This window comes from Delphinus delphis, chromosome 1, assembly GCF_949987515.2.
Source record: "Delphinus delphis chromosome 1, mDelDel1.2, whole genome shotgun sequence".
NCBI lineage: Eukaryota > Metazoa > Chordata > Mammalia > Artiodactyla > Delphinidae > Delphinus > Delphinus delphis.
Window position 1 is genome coordinate 17,330,068 of NC_082683.1, and position 20,093 is coordinate 17,350,160.

At 55.9% G+C, this 20,093-nt stretch overlaps 1 protein-coding gene across 1 annotated transcript in view; it reads left to right on the forward strand.

The window, feature by feature from the left end:
- EPHA8 (EPH receptor A8) overlaps positions 1-12,384 on the forward strand; it is a 34,200-nt gene extending 21,816 nt beyond the window's left edge. Inside the window, exons 5-17 of the mRNA XM_059996861.1 lie at positions 305-640; positions 5,016-5,140; positions 5,216-5,378; positions 6,691-6,784; positions 7,769-7,836; positions 8,661-8,825; positions 9,025-9,210; positions 9,475-9,536; positions 10,107-10,316; positions 11,081-11,230; positions 11,317-11,507; positions 11,795-11,968; positions 12,107-12,384. Of these exons, the coding sequence (XP_059852844.1) occupies positions 305-640; positions 5,016-5,140; positions 5,216-5,378; positions 6,691-6,784; positions 7,769-7,836; positions 8,661-8,825; positions 9,025-9,210; positions 9,475-9,536; positions 10,107-10,316; positions 11,081-11,230; positions 11,317-11,507; positions 11,795-11,968; positions 12,107-12,221 (2,039 nt within the window). The 3' untranslated portion in view covers positions 12,222-12,384. The remainder of the gene's footprint in view (positions 1-304; positions 641-5,015; positions 5,141-5,215; positions 5,379-6,690; positions 6,785-7,768; positions 7,837-8,660; positions 8,826-9,024; positions 9,211-9,474; positions 9,537-10,106; positions 10,317-11,080; positions 11,231-11,316; positions 11,508-11,794; positions 11,969-12,106) is intronic.
- The last annotated feature ends 7,709 nt before the right edge of the window (positions 12,385-20,093 follow it).

Here is a 20,093-nt window from a genome sequence, read left to right on the forward strand (position 1 = left end):
TGCAGACTCTCCCCAGCTCTGGATGAAAATCTTGTGAAGCACAAACCCCAGGATCCAGGTGGTGCTACATGGGGTGGGGGAAGGGTGGCTTCTGTGCCCAGACCCTGACTGTGCTCCCAATCTGATGGCAGAGACACTGCCTCTGCCCTCGGGGAGCTTCCAGAGGGTGGAGTAGGTGTGCCCTTATCCTTAGGGAGCCCCAAGTATCATGGGGGAACCACAGCCCTTCCCTGACCTGCTGGGGGAGACTAGACCAGCCCAAATACATGCCCTCCACGTCCACCTGTCATTCTCTGCTTTCCAGGCCCCCCCTCGGCACCAGTGAATCTGATCTCCAGCGTGAATGGGACTTCTGTGACCCTGGAGTGGGCCCCTCCACTGGACCGGGGCGGCCGCAGTGACATCACCTACAATGCCGTGTGCCGCCGCTGCCCCTGGGCCTTGGGCCACTGCGAGACGTGCGGGGGCAGCACCCGCTTCGTGCCCCAGCAGACCAGCCTGGTGCAGGCCAGCCTGCTGGTGGCCAACCTGCTGGCCCACATGAACTACTCCTTCTGGATCGAGGCCGTCAACGGTGTGTCCGACCTGAGCCCAGAGCCCCGCCGGGCTGCCGTCGTCAACATCACCACGAACCAGGCAGGTAGGCGGAGACGCCCGTCCCCAGCTCCCGGGCCCTTTGTCCCCCCTGGCATCCGAGCACTGCGCGGACTCGCTGTGGCGTTTGGGCAAGCGCCTGCCTCTCTGGGCTCCGCCTTCCTCACCAGGACTCTGAGCTACAGGCTTCGCGCCCTTAGAAAAGTAAAACATGTTCCATAAGTGGAAGGAAACCAAAAAGCACAGAGGCAGGCTAGCATGACCATCCCAGGCCTGGGTTCTAGAATTTTCCCTCTCTGCCTCTGTCTCCTCCCTGTTGTAATAGGAATAATCATACCTGCTCTGTTACTGAGGCTTAAATGAAGGAACTGAAAATGCTTAGCCCGGTACCTGGCCCACGGTACGTGCTCAATAAATGTCATTAAAATATCAAATCACTCTGATGATCATTTTCCAGAACAGCTGCCACTGCTGCCCCTGGGACGGATTTGGTCAGACTGGTCTGGACGACAACCACTTATCTCTCTGTTTCTAGCCAGTTGTTGGACTAAAGTTAGCCCCTTTCTTTCCAAATTCTGGTGCGTCCTGCCTGTCGAGTGGCAGCCTGACCCGAGGGCCGCCTGTGGCAGCTTCCCTGTTAACAGCGCCCCTAGCACGTGCCCTGTGGCTCCCCACCCCCGTCTCCTCCCAACACCACGCAGGCCTGGCTCAGTGACTCCCTTCCCACCGTGTCACAGAGGAGGAGCTGAGGCCCGGAGCCAGCCAGGGTCACCACATAGAAGCGGCAGGTCAGGATTCGAACCCAGGTCTGCCTCACTCCCAAGTGAAATAGGCTTCCCAACCCTGAACCCAGGGCACCCCATCCCTGACGCCAGGGCTTCATCCTCCCAAGAGACCCTCATTCCTCTGGCACCTGTGGAGCACCTGTGAGATGCCAAGCTCTCTGCTCAGTGCTAGTGACGCAATGAGGACTAGGCCCTTGTGCGTGGTGCCAGGCCCCACCCCTGCCCACGTGTCTCTGGGGTGGCCAAGACAGGTGTCCGGCTGGTCAGGGGTGGAGGGCGGAGCAGAGAACCTACGGCGCTCACACTGCTCCGTGTGCTCCATCATTAAAAAGAACAGCCTTGGGCTTCCCTGGTGGCGCAGTGGTTGAGAGTCCGCCTGCCGATGCAGGGGATGCGGGTTCGTGCCCCGGTCCAGGAAGATCCCACATGCCGCGGAGCGGCTGGGCCCATGAGCCATGGCCGCTGAGCCTGCGCATCCGGAGCCTGTGCTCCGCAACGGGAGAGGCCACAACAGTGAGAGGCCCGCGTACCGCAAAAAAAAAAAAAGAACAGCCTCCCGTGAGCCTGCACACCCTTCCAGCCACGAGACTCCTTCACTTACATGGAAGCTTCCTTAAAGAGCTGCCTTGCTCACACATTTGCGTCCTCTCCTCTGTGGGCCTCTTCGGGCACCTCCAGTCGGGCGCCTTTGCCCACCTATCCCCAGAAATTCAGTTTGCAGTGGGCACTCCACCCTCCCACCCCCAGCTCTTCTTTACTCCTTCTTGGAGTACTTTTCTCTTGCCTTCCATGCCCAGCCCACCCCCCACTTTCCATCCAGCTCTCCGGCCTGTCCTTCTCCATCTCCACCAGCCCCTTCTCTCTGCACAAATTCCCAAAAGCTGGAGGACCCCAGGCACGTCCGGACCCTCCTCTCTTTCCTACTTACCCAGCTCCATCTTGCCAGAGTGACATTATCAGGGCCCACGGCTTTGAATTCCACCTTCGTGCTGATGTCCCCCAAGTGTGTCACCAGCACAGGCCTCTCCCCTGAGGTCCAGCTGCCCACTCCCATCTCCACTCGATGTGTTTCAGACACACAGCACCCCCAAACCAGCCCCTTCCCCAGGCCCCCATCTCAGGACGTGGCACCGCTGTTCGTGGGGTTACTTGAGCCCCAAACCCAGCCGTCATCCTTGGCTATCCCTCCCTCGTGCCTCGTCCACCCACCAGCCAGTCCCACTGGGTCTCCCTTCAGCGTGACCCCCTCCACACTCCAACCCCTCCACCCCGTACACACACATGCCATCGGTCCTAGTCAGCTCAGGCTGACATAACACATACCATAGGCCGGGGCTTAAAGCACAGACGTTTACAGCTCACGGCTCTGGAGGCCGGAAGTCCAAGGTCAAGGTGCCGGCCAATTTGGTTCCTGGTGAGAACCCTCTTCCTGGCTTGCAGACGGCTGCCTTCTCGCTGTGTCCTCACATGGCAGAGAGAGAGAAGGAAAGAGAGAAAGAACTCTCTGGTGTCTCTTCTTAGAAAGGCATCAATGCCCCCATCTACACCTCATTATCTCCTTAAGCCTCCATCTCCAAATACTAACGTGTTGGGGGTTAGGGCTTCAGTAGACGAATTTTGGGAGGGGGACACAATTCAGTCCATCTCGTGTTGCCTGGACAACCCTGCACCATGATTCAGGGGACCCATCAGACCCTCCCCTGCCCACCTCCCCAGCCGCACCCCATCCACTGTCGCCGGGCTCTCTCCCTTCCAGCCACACTGGCCTCGGGTCCTCATCCTTGGACACACCATGCCCTTCCTTGCCCTGGGCCTTGGCCTTGCCTCTCGGTCGGAATGACGTGCTCCTCCCCGTGACGTTCCCCTCGCTGCCTCCTTCAGTCCTCGGTTAGCTGTCCCCCCAGCCTCTGGGAGGCCCACCTGGACCACCTCAGCTGAAATGGCCCCGTTCCCTCCTGGGCCCCTGCAGACGTAACGTTCTCTCCATAACGGCACCCTCTTCATGTCTTTCATGCACCTAGCATACCTGTAATTATGCATTGATTCGTTTTCTTATTAACTCTGTCTCTCTTAACTAGACCATAAGCTCCTTGAGGGCTGTCTTGGGCACTGCAGTATCCCCAGGTCCTAGCCCACTGCCCAGCACGTGGGAGTCATTCAGGAAATTCTAGGGCGATGATGCAGTGGACACCCACAGCTCTGGGCTGGGGGCCTGGGGCAGACAGCAGCCCTGAGCAAATGCGGGAGGTCTGTCCTCAGAGACCACTTGCCCCTCCCCCTCCCCAGGCCTCCCCGTAGCCTGTTCTCTACACCCCCCTCCTCCCTGGAGCCCTCTCTGGTGCTCCGCCCTGTTCCGTCCCACCTCTGAGCCCCAGCCTCCCTCTGTGTCTGCCCCACTCACACAGCACCTCTTACCTCGCAAATTTTTTGGTTTTTAAGAGGCACCCATGTGTTCTAGCACTGGTGTCTGTCCCACACGTACAGTGGTCTTCTCTGAGCCTCACCTCCGCCTGGCAGCTGGTGCCCAGCAGCTTCACTTTCTGGGTGGAGAAACTGCCCGGAGGTAGTCATGGGCCCAGCCAGCAAGAGACGGGCCGGGTTGTGAAGCCAGACCTGATTCCCAGGCTGGTGGGCTCTCCCCTGTTCCACACCCTCCAGCTTAACTGTGGAGTCGCTTCTTAATTTTTCATGTCAGCATCGTCCAGCAGCATTTATTGGGCATCTGCTATGTGCAGTCCCTGCCTCGGGGAGCTCCCACGTGTGCCAGAGAGATGGGATGCCCAGTTATGAGGCCAGAGCTGGTCACATGGGGCAGGTGGGGGGCACGGGAGGAGTAGGGCAGAGTCGGAACTCGGGTGAGCAGAGGGGAGGGCTGCGGCTGGAGGGGTCAGGGAGGACGGGGTTGCAGCTCTGAGGGCAGTCCCTTCGGTTTGGCTGTGGCTGGGTCGACATCCGACCCTTCCCAACAGACTCACCTCAGGGGTAATTGCACTGAGCACAGGAGTGGGGGAGGGAATGAGCAAGGGGGCGAAAGGGTGACCTAGTGTGACTTCTAGAATACTTGAGCTCACATGGGCCTCAGGCTCAGCTCATGTCCCTCCAAGCCCAGGCAGTGAGGGCGTTGGCTCCCTTGATTCTTCCCCTCCCTTCTCCTTTTCTTCCTCCTTCCTCAGTGCTCCTGAGAGCATGCTCCACACCAGGCGCTGGGCGGGGGTGGGTGACACGGAGACAGAGACATCAGGTGATGGGGCCTCAGGGTCGACAAGTGCGGCTGCTTGATGGGGCTGGCGGGGGTCCAGCATGCTTCCAGTGGGTGGGCTTGGCCAGAGAGGAGGAGGAGACAGTGGAAGTTGCGGGGTCAGGCCTCATCTGGGTCAAGCCAACCCCGGCATCCCAGTTGGGAGCCAGGCTGTGCCACCCCCAGATAACTGACCAGGGTGGCAGCCAGTGATTTGCCAGGAAGAGCAGAGGGTACTGGCTCTCCTGGGGCGGCGGCAGGACAGTTAGCAAGGTGAGTGTGGCCCAAGCCAGCATACCTGGGCGGGGCCTGAGGAAGGAGCAGACAGAGGCCCTTCCCCATCATCACCCGTCCACCCATCTGACCTGACCGAGCTCCCTTCCCTCCCCCTGCCCCAGCTCCGTCCCAGGTGGTGGTGATCCGCCAGGAGCGGGCGGGGCAGACCAGCGTCTCGCTGCTGTGGCAGGAGCCAGAGCAGCCCAATGGCATCATCCTGGAGTACGAGATCAAGTACTACGAGAAGGTACCCACAGGGAAGGGAGAAAGAGGGAGGCCACCAGGCCAGGGACCCTTGGCTGACCACCCCTCCCACGGGCAGGACAAGGAGATGCAGAGCTACTCCACCCTCAAGGCTGTCACCACCAGGGCCACCGTCTCGGGCCTCAAGCCGGGCACCCGCTACGTGTTCCAGGTCCGAGCCCGCACCTCGGCTGGCTGCGGCCGCTTCAGCCAGGCCATGGAGGTGGAGACCGGGAAACCCCGTGAGTGCAGGGAGCGGGGAGGGCGAGGGAGCTGGGCCAGGCGCCAGGGCCAGGGCCAGGGTCGTGGTGGTCAGAGGAGGGGAACGAGTGCATGCTGAGCTGGTGTGTGGGCCAAATCAGCATTTTGACAGGTGAAAAGACAGGCTCAGAGAAGGAAAGTTACACGCCCGAGGTGACAGAGCTCGTCACAGCCCATCAGCTGCAGGCTTTCCCCGAGCATCAGCGTGACTTGCAGGCATCATGGTGCCCTTTGCTAGCAGGACTACCTTATAATCGTCCCAGAGACCCTCTAGTGAGTTGGCAATATCTACATCCCCATTTTACAGGTGAGGAGAATGAGGGTCAGAGCAGTAAAGCGATTTGCCCAAGGTTACCCAGCAGAGCAAGACTTGAACCTGGTCAGCTTGGGGACAAACTCTGTGCCCTTCCCCAGTATCATCCTGCCCTGCACCCCCTGCCTCCAGAACAGCGGTTCCCACAGTGTAGTCCAGGACCAGCAGCAGCTGCAGCCCCTGGGAGTTATCAGAAATGCTGATTCTCAGGCCCCACCCCAGACCTTCGGAAGCAGAAACCCTGGCGCTGGGGGCCCAGAAATTTTGGTTTGATCATACCTTCAGGGTGATTCTGAGGCACATTGAAGCTTGGGAACCCCCTGCCCCCATCTCCAGCCAGTTGGGGTCTTCTCCTATACTCAGCACCCTCCAGGGGGGCAGTGCTAAGACAGATGGTTCAAGGCTGACTTGATGACCTTCCTCAACCTGGCACCCCCTTGGCACTTGTGTGTCTCAAGTGCTCTTAGGTCTGATACCATGTTGAGACCGCCCGGGTAGGAATCCTGCCCGGCTCCATCCCATTTGCTGTGTGTCCTTGAGTAAGTTCCTTGAGTTCTCTGGGCCTCGGTTTTCTCATCTGACAACTCACGATAATACTGGGTTATCCCTGGAAGGGATGTGGGTTACTGGCTGGAATGTGCAGCTCTCGGTATATTCAGCTTTGTCGCTGTTACAGTAACGGGCAGGACAGGCGTTTCTGGACTCACACTACAGGTGAGAAAGCTAAGGCTCAGAGAAGTCTAGTGACTCTGCCCAGGTTACACAGTCCCAGGAAGTGGTGGCACCAGGTTGGAAAGCAGGATATTGAAGGGGAGACTTGTAGAGGGGAGGGTGGGGCAGAGGAGGATGCGGCCTGCGCCCCAGCTCTGGGCTGGCTCACAGCCGAGGAGGCTGCCGCCGGGCCCCAGGAAGGCCGCCAGACCTCTGGCCCTGAGGCCAGGGCTGAGTGGCTGGCCCCCCAGCCTGCTTTCCCCCCACAGGTCCCCGCTACGACACCCGGACCATCGTCTGGATCTGCCTGACACTCATCACTGGCCTGGTCGTGCTGCTTCTCCTGGTCATCTGCAAGAAGAGGTGGGTGGTCCTGGCCCCCGGCCACCCCAACCCCCTCCCCTGGAGCACTGTGTCTCCTGCCTGTCCCCAGCCCTGCTGAGCCAGTGATCCCCTGTGCCTGGGCTCACTGACAGATATACCTGTTCTTCCTTCCTCCTTCTTGGGACGCTTTTCTCTTGCCTTCCATGTCCGGCTCACCCCCCACTTTCCATCCACCTGTCTGGCCTGTCTTCCATCTCCTCCAGCCCCTTCTCTGCACAAGTTCCTGAAAGCAGGAGGGCCCCAGGCTGGTCTGGGACCCTTTTCTCTTTCCTACTTACCCAGCTCCAGCTCTCCCGAGTAACCTTATCAGGGCCCACGGCTTTGAATTCTGCCTTCGCGCTGACATGCCCCAGGTGTGCCCCCAGCACAGGCCTTCCTCCTGAGGCCCAGCTGCCCAGCCCCATCTCCACTCGGATGTGTGTCAGACACACAGCACCCCTAAACCAGCCCACCGACTAAGTAGGTGTCAGAAGTGGGACAGGACCCAGGTCTGTTAAAACTAAAGACCGTGCCCTTAGTTACTCTCCCCCTCCCACTCTGTTCCAGAGGAAGGTGGTGCGGGCTTAGGGTCCCACTCAGCGAGGATTGGAAAGAGCATCCGTAGATGGAGAAACTGAGGTCCAGGGAAGGGAAGGCGCTTGCCAAGGTCACACGGCGGAGCTGGCCTCAGAAGCCTCATCTCCCAGCCCCTCTACCCGGGGTGCTTTCGTGTAAAATTGAGCTAACAATGCCATGGACTTTGCCGTGAGGGCCAAGTGGACTTGATTTTGTAAATTATATAGTGTTTATAAGTGTCACAGTTCAGCTGGGTTGAGAGCCTGAGGTTGGGACTGCCCCCCTGCAGGGGCAGGGACTGGGGTGGCAGAAGCTGACCTGAAAGGGGAAGGGGGGTAGAAGGGAGGAGTTTGGACGTGTTCCTGAACGGGGTCAGGGCTGAAACCAGGGACAGTCCACTCTCCACAGGCACTGCGGCTACAGCAAGGCCTTCCAGCACTCGGACGAGGAGAAGATGCACTATCAGAACGGGCAGGGTGAGTGCAGGGCCCAGGGATCTGAATGCAAAAGCAGAGGTCACAGTAGGACCCAGTGCTGGTTTGGGGGTGGTGCAGGTGGGAAGGGGAAAGGCGCCCACAGAAAAGACTAGAGCCCCAGAGAGAGACGGCAGGCTGTCACAGAGACCTGAGACCCCAAGGTGCAGTGCTGTGCAACTTGCCTGGGTTTGAAGAGGATGCTACGGACCCTCTCTCTCCCCAGGCAAATGCACAGATATTGGCATTCACGCACAATTTCACGTACACCTTTGGGGGGTCATATACTCTTGGACAAGAACCCCTGCTACAAAGAACTTTTTCAGGACCCTGCAGAAACCTCAGAAAACAGGGCAAATATGGGGATGCCTACCTCAGTGCCCCACTTCTTTGCCCACGGCAGAATCAATCATGGTACTGATTCCCGTGGAGCCTGAATGCGGTCTCAGAATCCTTCTTAACACAGTCTTCTAGAGACCCGCTTTCCATCAGTCTGAGTTGGCACTGTGATGTGACCTTTTTTGGTCACATTCCTACCCTAGGACAATTGAGGAAGGTCTTAAGGACCCTAAAAGTAACCCCAGAAAAATGACAGACAGGCTCACAACTCACGAGAAATCCCAAAGTCCCCTAGAGAGCTCAGAGCTACTCCACAGAGGCCCTGCTTACACGTGGCAAGCACTTATTGGGCACCTGTTTGCCACCACATCCTGGGATTCCCGGAGACACTTCTCACTCCACCACCAGTCCCGTCCCAGGCCCAGGGAATGCTGGGAGAGAATGTCCTCATGGAGCCCACTGATGGCCCTTCTCTCCTGGCCCCTCAGCGCCTCCACCCGTCTTCCTGCCCCTGCACCACCCTCCGGGGAAGATCCCAGAGCCCCAGTTCTATGCAGAACCCCACACCTACGAGGAGCCGGGCCGGGCGGGCCGCGGTTTCACCCGCGAGATCGAGGCCTCTAGAATCCACATTGAGAAGATCATTGGCTCCGGTGAGCTTCAGGGATTGTGAGTGTGGGGACATCACAGGGGGTGCCCAGGGGAGGGACACCCAGTGCAGAGGGACGGGGGAACCAAGATGCCCGGCATGGCCAGACACTCGGGTGTGTGGGGCTGGGAGAGTGCAGAGTCTGGGGTGAGGGGAGGAAGGTCCCACCGCCCACCCCCTGCCTGCCCCACCTGGGTTCACAGGAGAGTCCGGGGAAGTCTGCTACGGGCATCTGCAGGTGCCGGGGCAGCGGGACATGCCCGTGGCCATCAAGGCCCTCAAAGCCGGCTACACGGAGAGGCAGCGGCGGGACTTTCTGAGCGAGGCATCCATCATGGGCCAGTTTGACCACCCCAATATCATCCGCCTTGAAGGTGTCGTCACCCGTGGTAGGTGCCAGGCGACAGCAGCCTCACCCTGCAGGGCCCCTTCTGCTGCATCCCCAGACCACCCTGCCCTGCCCCATCCCCCTGGCTCAGGTCCCCAGATGACCTGGCATGGAAGGGGGCCCAGAGCCTGGAACCCCAGTGGAAACCCTACGTTCCCTGGGGCCCTGGGTGCTGGCCCAGCTCCTGGCAGCTCATAGCGGGGGCGAGGGGGCATGTTCCTGATCCCCCCACCAAGAGCCACCTCCTCCCCGGCGCCGTCCCCAGGCCAGCTGGCAATGATCGTGACCGAGTACATGGAGAACGGCTCTCTGGACACCTTCCTGAGGGTGCGTGCCCCGCCACTCCTTTCACCTGGGCCGGGGGAGGGAAGTTCAGTCTGGGTGGTGGGAGATAATGAGAGACCTCCAGATACCCCCTCCTCCCCAGAGCTTGGACCCAACAGACCTGGGGAAGGCGAGCCAGGTGTGGGGAGGGGTCTTAAAGGTCAGCCCATCAAACTGCCTTTCAGCCCCCCATCACGTGGAAGTCCCTCTGCTGCACGGGTCCTGCTGCCCTGTCCTGCACACAGGCTAAGAGGGGTGCCTCTGTGGGGACCCAGGGCCTCAGTCAGCTGGGAGGCATGGCGGGTGGTGGTGGAAATCCCTAGATGCCCAGCCCTCGCCGTGCTGTTCATCTGCTGGGTGCTCTTAGGCACAGGGCGAAACCTCTCTGGGCCTCCATTTCTCCTTCTGCAAAGTGGATGACCAGTCACTGCCACCCTACGTACCTCTCAGGGTTGCTGTGAGTGTAAATGAGACGTGAGAACAAACCTTAAACAGCAATATGCTTCCTAAGCAGTGAGGCACTTTGTAAACTGCAAAGAGCCTTCCTGAAGCCCAAGCCACGTCCCCCTGCAGACTCACGATGGGCAGTTCACCATCATGCAGCTGGTGGGCATGCTCAGAGGAGTGGGCGCCGGCATGCGCTACCTCTCGGACCTGGGCTATGTCCACCGCGACCTGGCTGCCCGCAACGTCCTGGTCGATGGCAACCTGGTCTGCAAGGTGTCTGACTTCGGGCTCTCGCGAGTGCTGGAGGATGACCCCGACGCCGCCTACACCACCACGGTGCGTAGCCCACACCCCCTTTCCAGCAGGCCCTGGGATGGAGCCCCCCACGTGTCATTAGGGAAGTTGGACGTTTCAGGGTTGTCTTCAACCTGGGGCGAGTCCTACCTCTTCTCTGCACCTCAGTGTGCACCAAAGCTTTCCCACCTCTGCTCCGTCACTAACTGGCTTGCGGAGATACCAGGGCCGGTCCCCCCATCACTCACTCACTAGGATTTTTGGGGAGAGTTGGCATCTCTCTGAATCGCCTCCACTCCACGTCTGTCTCTAACGTTTGACTAAAACCCAGCATTTTCAAAATGTGTTCTGGGGGGATTTGGGCTTCTCTAGCAGTGCTTTAGGGGCTGCCTTAAGGGTGGAGGGCCTCCACCCCTGCCTCTGTCAGGACCTTCCCTTAGGATCTCGCCCACTGAGACTCCAAATAAGGTTTCACTTAGAGAAAGGATTTTGTGACCAAAAAAAACCCCTCCAGGGGAGCTAGAAAATTACTAGACCACGTTCTCCGAGCTTCATCACTTGTTCAGGCATCAACCTGTTGACTGATACTTACCGAGCATCTACTGGGTGCCAGGCCCTCCACCCACTGTCTTTTGTTCAGTCTCCACACCAGCTCCATGTGCAGGTCTCCCCCATCAGAACAGGTGCTCTTGGAAGGTGGAGGCCGTGTCTCTCCAGCCAGCCTTCGAGTTTCCCAGCCCAGATCCCTGCCTTCAGCTCCCTGACGAGCTGGGGAGAAGCTCTCAACACTCGTGTGTCCGTCGCAGGGAGGGAAGATCCCGATCCGCTGGACGGCCCCCGAGGCCATCGCCTTCCGGACCTTCTCCTCGGCCAGCGACGTGTGGAGTTTTGGGGTGGTCATGTGGGAGGTGCTTGCCTACGGGGAGCGGCCCTACTGGAACATGACCAACCGGGACGTGAGTGCCGGAGCCTGGCTGGGCAGAGGCGGCCGGGGCCTCGGAGGGAAGGGCCACTCCAGCCCATTGCCGTGTTCCCCCCACAGGTCATCAGCTCCGTGGAGGAGGGGTACCGCCTGCCCGCGCCCATGGGCTGCCCCCGCGCCCTGCACCAGCTCATGCTTGACTGCTGGCACAAGGACCGGGCCCAGCGGCCTCGCTTCTCCCAGATCGTCAGCGTCCTGGACACGCTGATCCGCAGCCCTGAGAGTCTCAGGGCCACGGCCACTGTCAACAGGTGCCTGGCGCCCACCCCAGCTCTGCCCATCCCAGCTCCGCCTGCCCCAGCTGCCCTCCCCGCTTGCCCTAGACAAGGCCCAGACTTAGTCCAGGCCTTGGGATGGCTCTGCCCTGACCCCTGGACCAGACCCAGCCTGGGCCTCTGACCCCTGTTCAGAGCTCTACTTCCAAGCCTGCGGTCTAACCCTTCAGACCCTCCTTGCCACTGCTGAGCCTAGATGGAGGCTGAGTGGCTGGCGCCAGTGTCTCCTGGCAGACCACTTACCAAGGGCCCCTGTGCCTCAGGTGCCCGCCCCCCGCCTTTGCCCGGAGCTGCTTTGACCTCCGCGGGGGCGGGGGTGGCGGCGGGGGCCTCACCGTGGGGGACTGGCTGGACTCCATCCGCATGGGCCGCTACCGGGACCACTTCGCTGCTGGGGGTTACTCCTCTCTGGGCATGGTGCTACGTATGAATGCTCAGTAAGTGGTGGGCCCCTGGGGACGGGAGCAGGGGGAGAGGCCAGAGGTGGAGCCGCTGAGGATGGCAGCTCCAGGGATGGGTATGTCCCCGTCTCCACAGCTCCCAGACTCCCAGGTCAGCACCGCCTTCCTTTACAGGGATGTGCGTGCCCTGGGCATCACCCTCATGGGCCACCAGAAGAAGATCCTGGGCAGCATCGAGACCATGAGGGCCCAGCTGACCAGCACGCAGGGGCCCCACCGGCACCTCTGACCAAACCGAGCCAGGCCCGGGTCATGCCAGCCGTCAGAGGACTCGCAGGGTTGGCCACCCCAGGCCTCTGTCCCTCCTCCTTGACTGCCTCCCCCTCAGGTGCCAGGGAGGCCAAGGACTCCACCACAAGACCTGGAGTTATCTGGGGTCAGGCCACCTGGGAAGGGACCTTTGGTGCCCAGGAGGGAGGGGACACCTGCCCCCAGGGCAGAGGGCCTTCTCTTTCCCAGAGGCTGGAGCCTCAATGCCACTGAGCCCAACGGCGATATCGCTCACCTGCCTCTGTGTTTGTGCGCCTGTGCGTGAGGGTGCCTGTGTGCACGCACTCACATGCTGTAGGGATGTGTTCTCACGAGGTCACAGGAGCCCTTGTGAACACGTGTGATCATGTGTGTGTGTGTCCACCCACGAGGTCCCCCATGGATGTGTGCCAGTTATGGTGAGTGTGCTTATTCGTTAATGCTGGGGGCACGTGTGTGTGACTGTGGATGGCATGTCATGAATGAGGATGCGTGTCACAGCGTGAGGATGCGTGAGCAGGGAACTCGGTGTGACGCTGCCCATCAGCTGTGGGCCCAGGTCCCAGCACCCACAGGGACTGGGGAGAAGCTCCCCCCAAGCCTGGAGGCTGGAGCCAGGGGCTACTTCCAAACCACACCAGCACCAGGCCCACCCTTGTCTCCGCCCAGGTGAGCCCACCCCCGGCTCTATCTCAGGTCTGAGCCCTCCCTCTAGCTGGTGGGGGGCCACCTGCATCCTCCACCTGGCTCCCACCACTGCTTCAACAGGAAAACAGGGTTCCCGGCCAGCCCCTCTGGCCACCTTCTGTGTAGGCATCAACACAGGGTACGTGAGATGCCCTCAGCTGAACTTGGCTACCTGACCAGGGGCCAGGGCCCACCAACTTCCTTCTAGTCTCTGATGCCCCTGCACAGCCTAGGGCTCCTCACTTGCAAGTCCCTCTGCCAACCTCACTGCTCAGCCCTGGCCTGCCCCCCAGACCCACCCCTAGGAACAAGGACCATAACATCCTGGTTTTTCAGCCCCAAGTCCACCCCTCCTGCACCTTCCGGGCGGACCAAGGGAGTGTGCCTTGTCCAAGGTCACATGCAGCGAAGTTTCAGAGCTGAGCCTCTTCCCGGGGCTTTTTCCCCACGTCCTCCCGCACAGAGGAGGAAATCGCCCCCCACTCAGAGTTGACCCTCCCTCTAACGGCCCACCAGGGTATGTAAATATCTTTTTCTACCATGTCAGAATATTTTTTCCTCACTCCTGACAATGCAAAAATGGTCTTCAAAGCACATAAGAAGCACCCAGGGTGAGAAAGCCCCATCCCAGGGGAAGCTGGCGGGGGCCCAAGGGACCCCACTGGGCAGGATGCCAGGTTACCCCTGCCGGCCCCGAGGGAGGGGCAAGCTCAGCCCCGCCCCCTGCCCAGCCCTCCCAGTAGCCAGCACAGCTGTTCCACGGAGACACCAGCACTGAGCCCCCTCTCCCTCCTGCAATAATTCGGGGAGTCTCAGCCCCGCCCAGGTGCCGCGGCCAGCTCTCTACACCTCTATATATTATATTACTATATAGCCGAGCTGTTCTTCCTTCCTATGGAAGTCGGAAACATGGTCAGGACACGATCCGGGGAGGACCCTGTCTTCCTCCCACCCCCACCCCACTCTCACCCAGTTCCTGGGCTCTGTATCCTCACAGCCAGGGGGAACAGAGTGGGCCTGGCACTTGGGAAAGTGTGGTCCCTGCCCCCAGTGTGAGGTGCCCCTCACAGTCCCAGGGATCCGCCTCTCTGTGGTCTCCATCCTGAATCTTGTACTTACCCACATTGAGAATAAATTCTGCCTCATCTTTGCCTGTGGCCCCCGTTTTTTCCCATTCCTACAACCTTGACCTCTCCTGGTAAGGAAGGACCAACCTTATGCTGTGCACCTACTGTATGCATCCCATACATACTTTTTCCCCTCTCTGGTCTTCTCATCTATCCTAGGAGGTAGGATTCATGTGCCCATTTTGTGTAAGAGAAGGCTGAGTCTTATAACTTGCCTAAAGTCAGTTTTGGGGGGTCTGAATCGGAACCCAGGTTTTGTCCAACTCCAAAGCTCATGCTTTGCTAGGAAGCACCCCTATGGGACCCCAGTTCTTTCCTCTGTGAGCTACAGATGGTGCTTAACACTGGAGCTCAATCCCTTGTAGCTGGGCATCGCCCTTGCCTCGCGTTCTCTTGGGGAAGAAGGACAGCCCTGGAGGAGGAATGCATGAGAAAAGAGCGTCTCATGGGACAACTTCCCTGGGAACAAGGGACCCATTGAGAGACCTGGGTCCTATGGGGCAGGGAAGGGAAGACAGGATGCAAGCAGCTTCCATAGTTACGTCAAGAGGCAGAAGACCCAATTCTGCTCCCAGAGAAAGGGGACAGCAGCAGGAGAGGGTGGTGGCAGCAGAGCCCAACTGTGTCCATTTGAGTCAATGGCTCAGACATTTGGGGAAGATACCCCTGGGGTCTTGCTGATGAACAAGTAAATGATCTCCAGTAGCCCCTCCAGCTGAGGGAAGTGTCCTCTTTCCTGCCTCTCCCTCAATTTGGGAAAGGGGGACCATGGAGAAAACACATTTAATGTGTTTCCTACAATCTCACTAATAATCATGCTCAGGCCAATGTCCCACGTGGCGGAACCATCATGTAAGCTAGATCTGCCTGAGCTCAAGCCAGATGTGTTTCCCCCTGGAACTCTAAACTCCGATCTAGGCGCCACCCCTCGGAACCAGCTGTCTCCTATGAGGAAGAACCTGTTATTACATAACTTCTCTTCCCTAAGGACCAACCATCTCGGTAGGACCTACAGAGCACCTACTATGTAGTGTGTGCCACTGGGGATACAAAGCTGAACTCTAGGCGGAGGTACAGAGCGCACAAAAATGGTTCCCTCAATTGGATCCAGGGGGCTAAGCGTCCAGAAAATGGTGCATGCAGAGGGGTTAAAGGAGGTTAGAGGAGGAGTGTGGGGGAGATTGAGCCTGGAGGACCAGGGCTGTCACCAAGGACTTCCTGGAGGAGAGAGAATTCAGCTGGGCACTGGAGGATGAGAAGGGTTTGGAGATTCATTTCCTAGGCAGCGCCCTGTGCAAGGATGGAATGCAGAGGAGATAAAGAATAACAGCCACAGGAGAAACAAATCATGCTGGTGGATGGGAAGCCTCCCTGCTATAAAGTTGACTAGTAGCTTCCAATTTAATCTATACATTTTATTCCCAGTAACACTTGCAATGAGGTTTTCTCTGCAACTCGACAAGGTCATCCCAAAATGTAGATGGAATAATAAAGAACCGAGAATAGCTAAGACAGTTTTGAAGAAGAAATAAGAGGAAGAGGAAGGGAACTGCACCCCGCCAGATCTCAATAATTACTCTAAAGCTTTAATAATTAAAATCATTTGACTTAGTCCCAGGTATAGAGAAACAGATAAAAAGAACAGAATAATGTCTAGGAACAGATCCAAATATATATGAATGTTTGAAACATGGCAAGGGGTAGTCAGTGAGTGATGTTAGGACAATTAAATACCCCCATGGAAAAAGATAAAAGTAGATTCCTGCTCACACCACTCACAAAGTAAGTTCCAGGTTGATCAAAGTCCTAAATGTGAAAAAGCAGACTATAAAGCTTTTACAAGAAAACAGGAAAATAACTTTACGATCTTAGAGTAGAAAATAAGACACAACAAGCACAAATGATAAAGGGAAATGATGATAAATCTTCTTTCATTAAAATCAAAAACTTCTACATGACAAAAAATAAATTTGTTAAAGCCATGGCTGGGAGAAGATATTGGTAAACTGTGCAACCAACCAAGAGAGAATTAGTTTCCAAAATTTAAAAAAAAAAATTTTTTTTCCAACTTCAAAGAATCAATTTACCAAAACATTCCAAAGCAATAGGAAAATGGACAAAAGCTATAAACAGACAAATAACAGAGGAAGAAATTTGAATGGCCAATAAAGATATGAAAAAGATTCTCAACATCACTAGTAAGCATGGAAATGAAAATTAAAACAAAAATTAGATAGCATATTACACCAATCTGATTGGCAAAATTAATCTATAACACTAGTATTGATGAATGTGGTGGGGGGGAATAGCAATATTTATAAACTGCTGGTGGGAATGTAAATTGGTACAACTACTTTGGAGAGAAATTTGGAAACAGTAAATTTTAAGATGAGACCCAGCAGCTCTGCCTTAGTGTGTGCCTGTCCTAGGTTAGGTCCCCTAAGCAGTGCCTGAGATTCTTGTGCAGGTGATTTATTGAGGGAGGGCTCTCATGTGAAGAGAGAGAGGCAGGCAGATAAGGTAGGAGGAAATGTTAAGTAATGGTGGGTTCTCAGTTGGAGATTAGCTTCAATCTGATCCTGTGGGGAGGTCTGGAGGATTAATAACATTGCAGAGCGAATCTGCCTTAAGGCAACGGGGCCAGACTTTTGCACCCCCCCATATCCATCAGTCATTGGCTATGGGCTGCCCAATGCAGGGGGGCAACTTATAACTTCCTGGATGAGGACATTCCCAAGAAGCTGTGAGCAGCTGTGAGCCCTTAGCAGCCAACACACAGCAGCTGGAGGATGAGTGCACCTGCAGTTCAAAGAACCTGGGTGGAGAACCCAGAGTGTTTTCTATGCATCCTAGAGAAACTCATATGAAAAAGGATACATGGACAAGGATATTCATTGCACCTTAGTATGTGATAGAAAAATGAGGAGCAGCCTAACTGCCTCTCAGCAGGAGAACAGGAAAATAAGCTGCTTTATAAATATAGTGAAATCATCTATCACAGTTAAAATGAACAAACTAGATCAACATGTCCCAGTATAGGTAAATCTCAAGAACATAAACATGGAGTGAAAAAATAAATGACGAAGGAATGTGTACGGTACTATACCATTTATATAAACTTTTAAAATTTATGTAACAGTAGAATTACAGGTTTTGCATGCATAACTAGATGAAGACAGTACACGTCTGGAACAGATAAACACAAGCTTCAGCTCAGTTACATCTGGGGAATAACGGCAAGGAGGCGGGGGTATTGAACTGTATTGATAGGTTTCAGTTATTTTCTTTTTTAAAAAGAGAGGGCTCTGAAACAAATATGGTAAAATGTTAAACACCCATTTAATCTTGGTGGACACATACCCGTCTGTCACATTATTTTCTGATTTTTTCTGAATGTTGACATGTTTTATAATTAGAAAGTAATGAGGGCTGCTTTCAGGGATCTCAGCGTCTCGGGAGAAACCGGAACCAGCCCTTCGGAGAAGTGGAGTGCGCTGTCCAGGGTGCTGGACTCCAATGGCTGGGGGCTGGCTGTGCAGCAACAGATCAGCAGGTCCTGTCAGCTCTCTCCGAACTGCACTCTAACCCTAACCATGTATCTCCACTTGCCCCCAAGTCTGAGCCACCACTACTCCCCTCCCCTGGCGGTCTGCGGGAGCCTCCTCATGGGTCCACCTGCTTCCTCTCTCGCCCCCATAATCCATTCTCCACGGATGGCCAGAGGGATCTTAAAAATTTTAAAGAGATCATGCCACCTCCCTAGTTATAAAACCCTCCAAAAGCTTTCTATCAAGTTGATAATGACATCTAAAACCCTCACCTGGCCTAAAACACCCAACACAACCGGCTCCAGCTGGCCTCTCCCACCTCCCTCCACTCATCCTCCCCTCGCTCACGCCCTTCTTTTTACTTCTTGAACGTGCCAGGCCTTGGCATTAGCTCTTCCTCCTTCATGGGACGCTCTTCCATGTCTTCAAAATGTTCAGCCCGACAGTGACTGCTTCTTCCTGGGTCACTTTCTACCATGTTACCCAATGTTATTTTTTTATAGTCCTTAAAACCTGTTGAGGTTATACATGGTCTATTTACTTATTTTCGGCCCCCATCATTCAATACATTCTAAACAGCAAGCATGGCATCTAATTTACTCAGTGCTTTAACCCTAACACAGCACACTTGTGGCCCTCATTTGTGTGTAACAGGTGTTTGTTGAATGAATGAATGAGTGAATGAATGAATGTATATTTACTGAGCACTTCTTCTGTGATAGGTCCTGCCTTGAATCTGTGAATTCTGGAGTATATAAGATAATTTTTGCCCTCAAGATGCTCACAGGCTAGAGAAAGCATAGAAGCCAAATCATAGGATCATAGAATGTTGGAATAAGTTCCTTTGTTTTATTATAGAATTAGAGGGCTTTGAGGAACCAGATTGTTCATTCTCCACACCCTCTAGGTTTCTTAAATAAAGAAACCCAGCCCTTCCCAGAGAGAGAAAAGGATTCACCCAAGTTCCCACAGCATCAGAGGCACAGTCTGGGTCTGAACCCAGGCCACCTAACTTTTCATAACGTGCATTAAAGGAAGGCTTCCCAAAGCAGCTTTGGACTGTCTTCTACCTCCTGGATCTTGGTACCGCCATTCTAGGACCACCTGCAGAAGGGAAAAAAATTCCCCAGAGGAGCAGTTTGATGATCAAAAGGAAATCCTCAGACATATGAACACCTTACACTTTAATCAGATACAATGCCTGAATTTTCACCATTAGTATCTCATCTCTTTGGAGCAAGCCTTGCTCTACTTGGACTCCCCTGAGGAAACAGAAGCCCCCTGGAAGAATAACCCTCTGGGCCCTGAGTGTGGGCAAAGCTGGCCAAACCCTCCCAGCCCTCTGAGGGAGCTTATGGGGAGAGGAAAACAGACGGCACGACTGGGGGTTAGAGGAGGTGTAGGAAGAGGTGATCCAAGGCACCAAGCAAAGGTTTCTAACCTGGCTCTACCCCTGTATCTTGTCTCATTCCTTGTGCCCACTCCCCAGAAAACCCACAGAGGACCCTACAGCCGCAAGAAAACACCTGCAGGTCCATAAACATGCTCGGCCCTCTCCCATGGCTGTGGAATATGTATGTTTTCCACTAGAGAAATGTTCTTCCTCTCCTTCCCCCTCTGGTTAATTCCTCCCCTACTGAAGATCCCAACCTCTGGTACCCCTCTCCCTAACTTAGGGATGGATGCCTCCCTTCTCTGAGCTCCCACAGGCCCCCAGACCTCCCATTAAAACACTTATATTACACTGTGATAGATCCCCCCCCACTCCCTGTGGACTGAATAAGGCCAGAGCTGTTCCTATTTAGCCAGAGAACCCCAGTGCTCAGCCCAGGGCTAGATCGTGGTCAGAATTCAGTGAATGAGAGAGACACAGACAAATACCCCTTACTGGGGCCCTGGGTAAGTGCCCTATCTTGGGATCAGTTTCTTCATCCTTCCCTTCCATGTGACCCTGAGCCCATTACGTAGGGTCAAATACTATACACACCACACAGGCTTGTCATGAGGATTAGAAGATGATATGAGGGTAAGATACAAGGGGTCGTGTCTGGTGTTGGTCACTATAGCTGAAGGAAGGTGGCTGGGTATCTCTGGGATGGTGCAAGGGTGAGGCTGTCGGTGAGCATGGGTGAGGTTTTGGAAGCAGGAAGGGGTAGGCTAGCATCCTAGCCCCACGGAAGGCCCCTCACCATTTTTCCTCTATCGCTCATTTCACCTAGGGGATGATGGCCTAGGCCCGTGGACCACCACCTCTCAAACTCCATTCCCAATTCCCCGGGCACCTCATTAGGACACCTCCATCTCTCCCGCCCTCGGTGGCTGGGGAAGGGTCAGCTACTGGCGTGAAATTCGCAGTCCTTGGAGGGCTTGCATTTCCATGTCTCCTGTGTTGGGGCTGGTGGAAGATGATGAATAAAAGATGGGAATGGGGGGAGCGCCTGTGGCTTTAAGAGAAATGTGATGAGCATTTAGAGTGGAGAGATTATCACA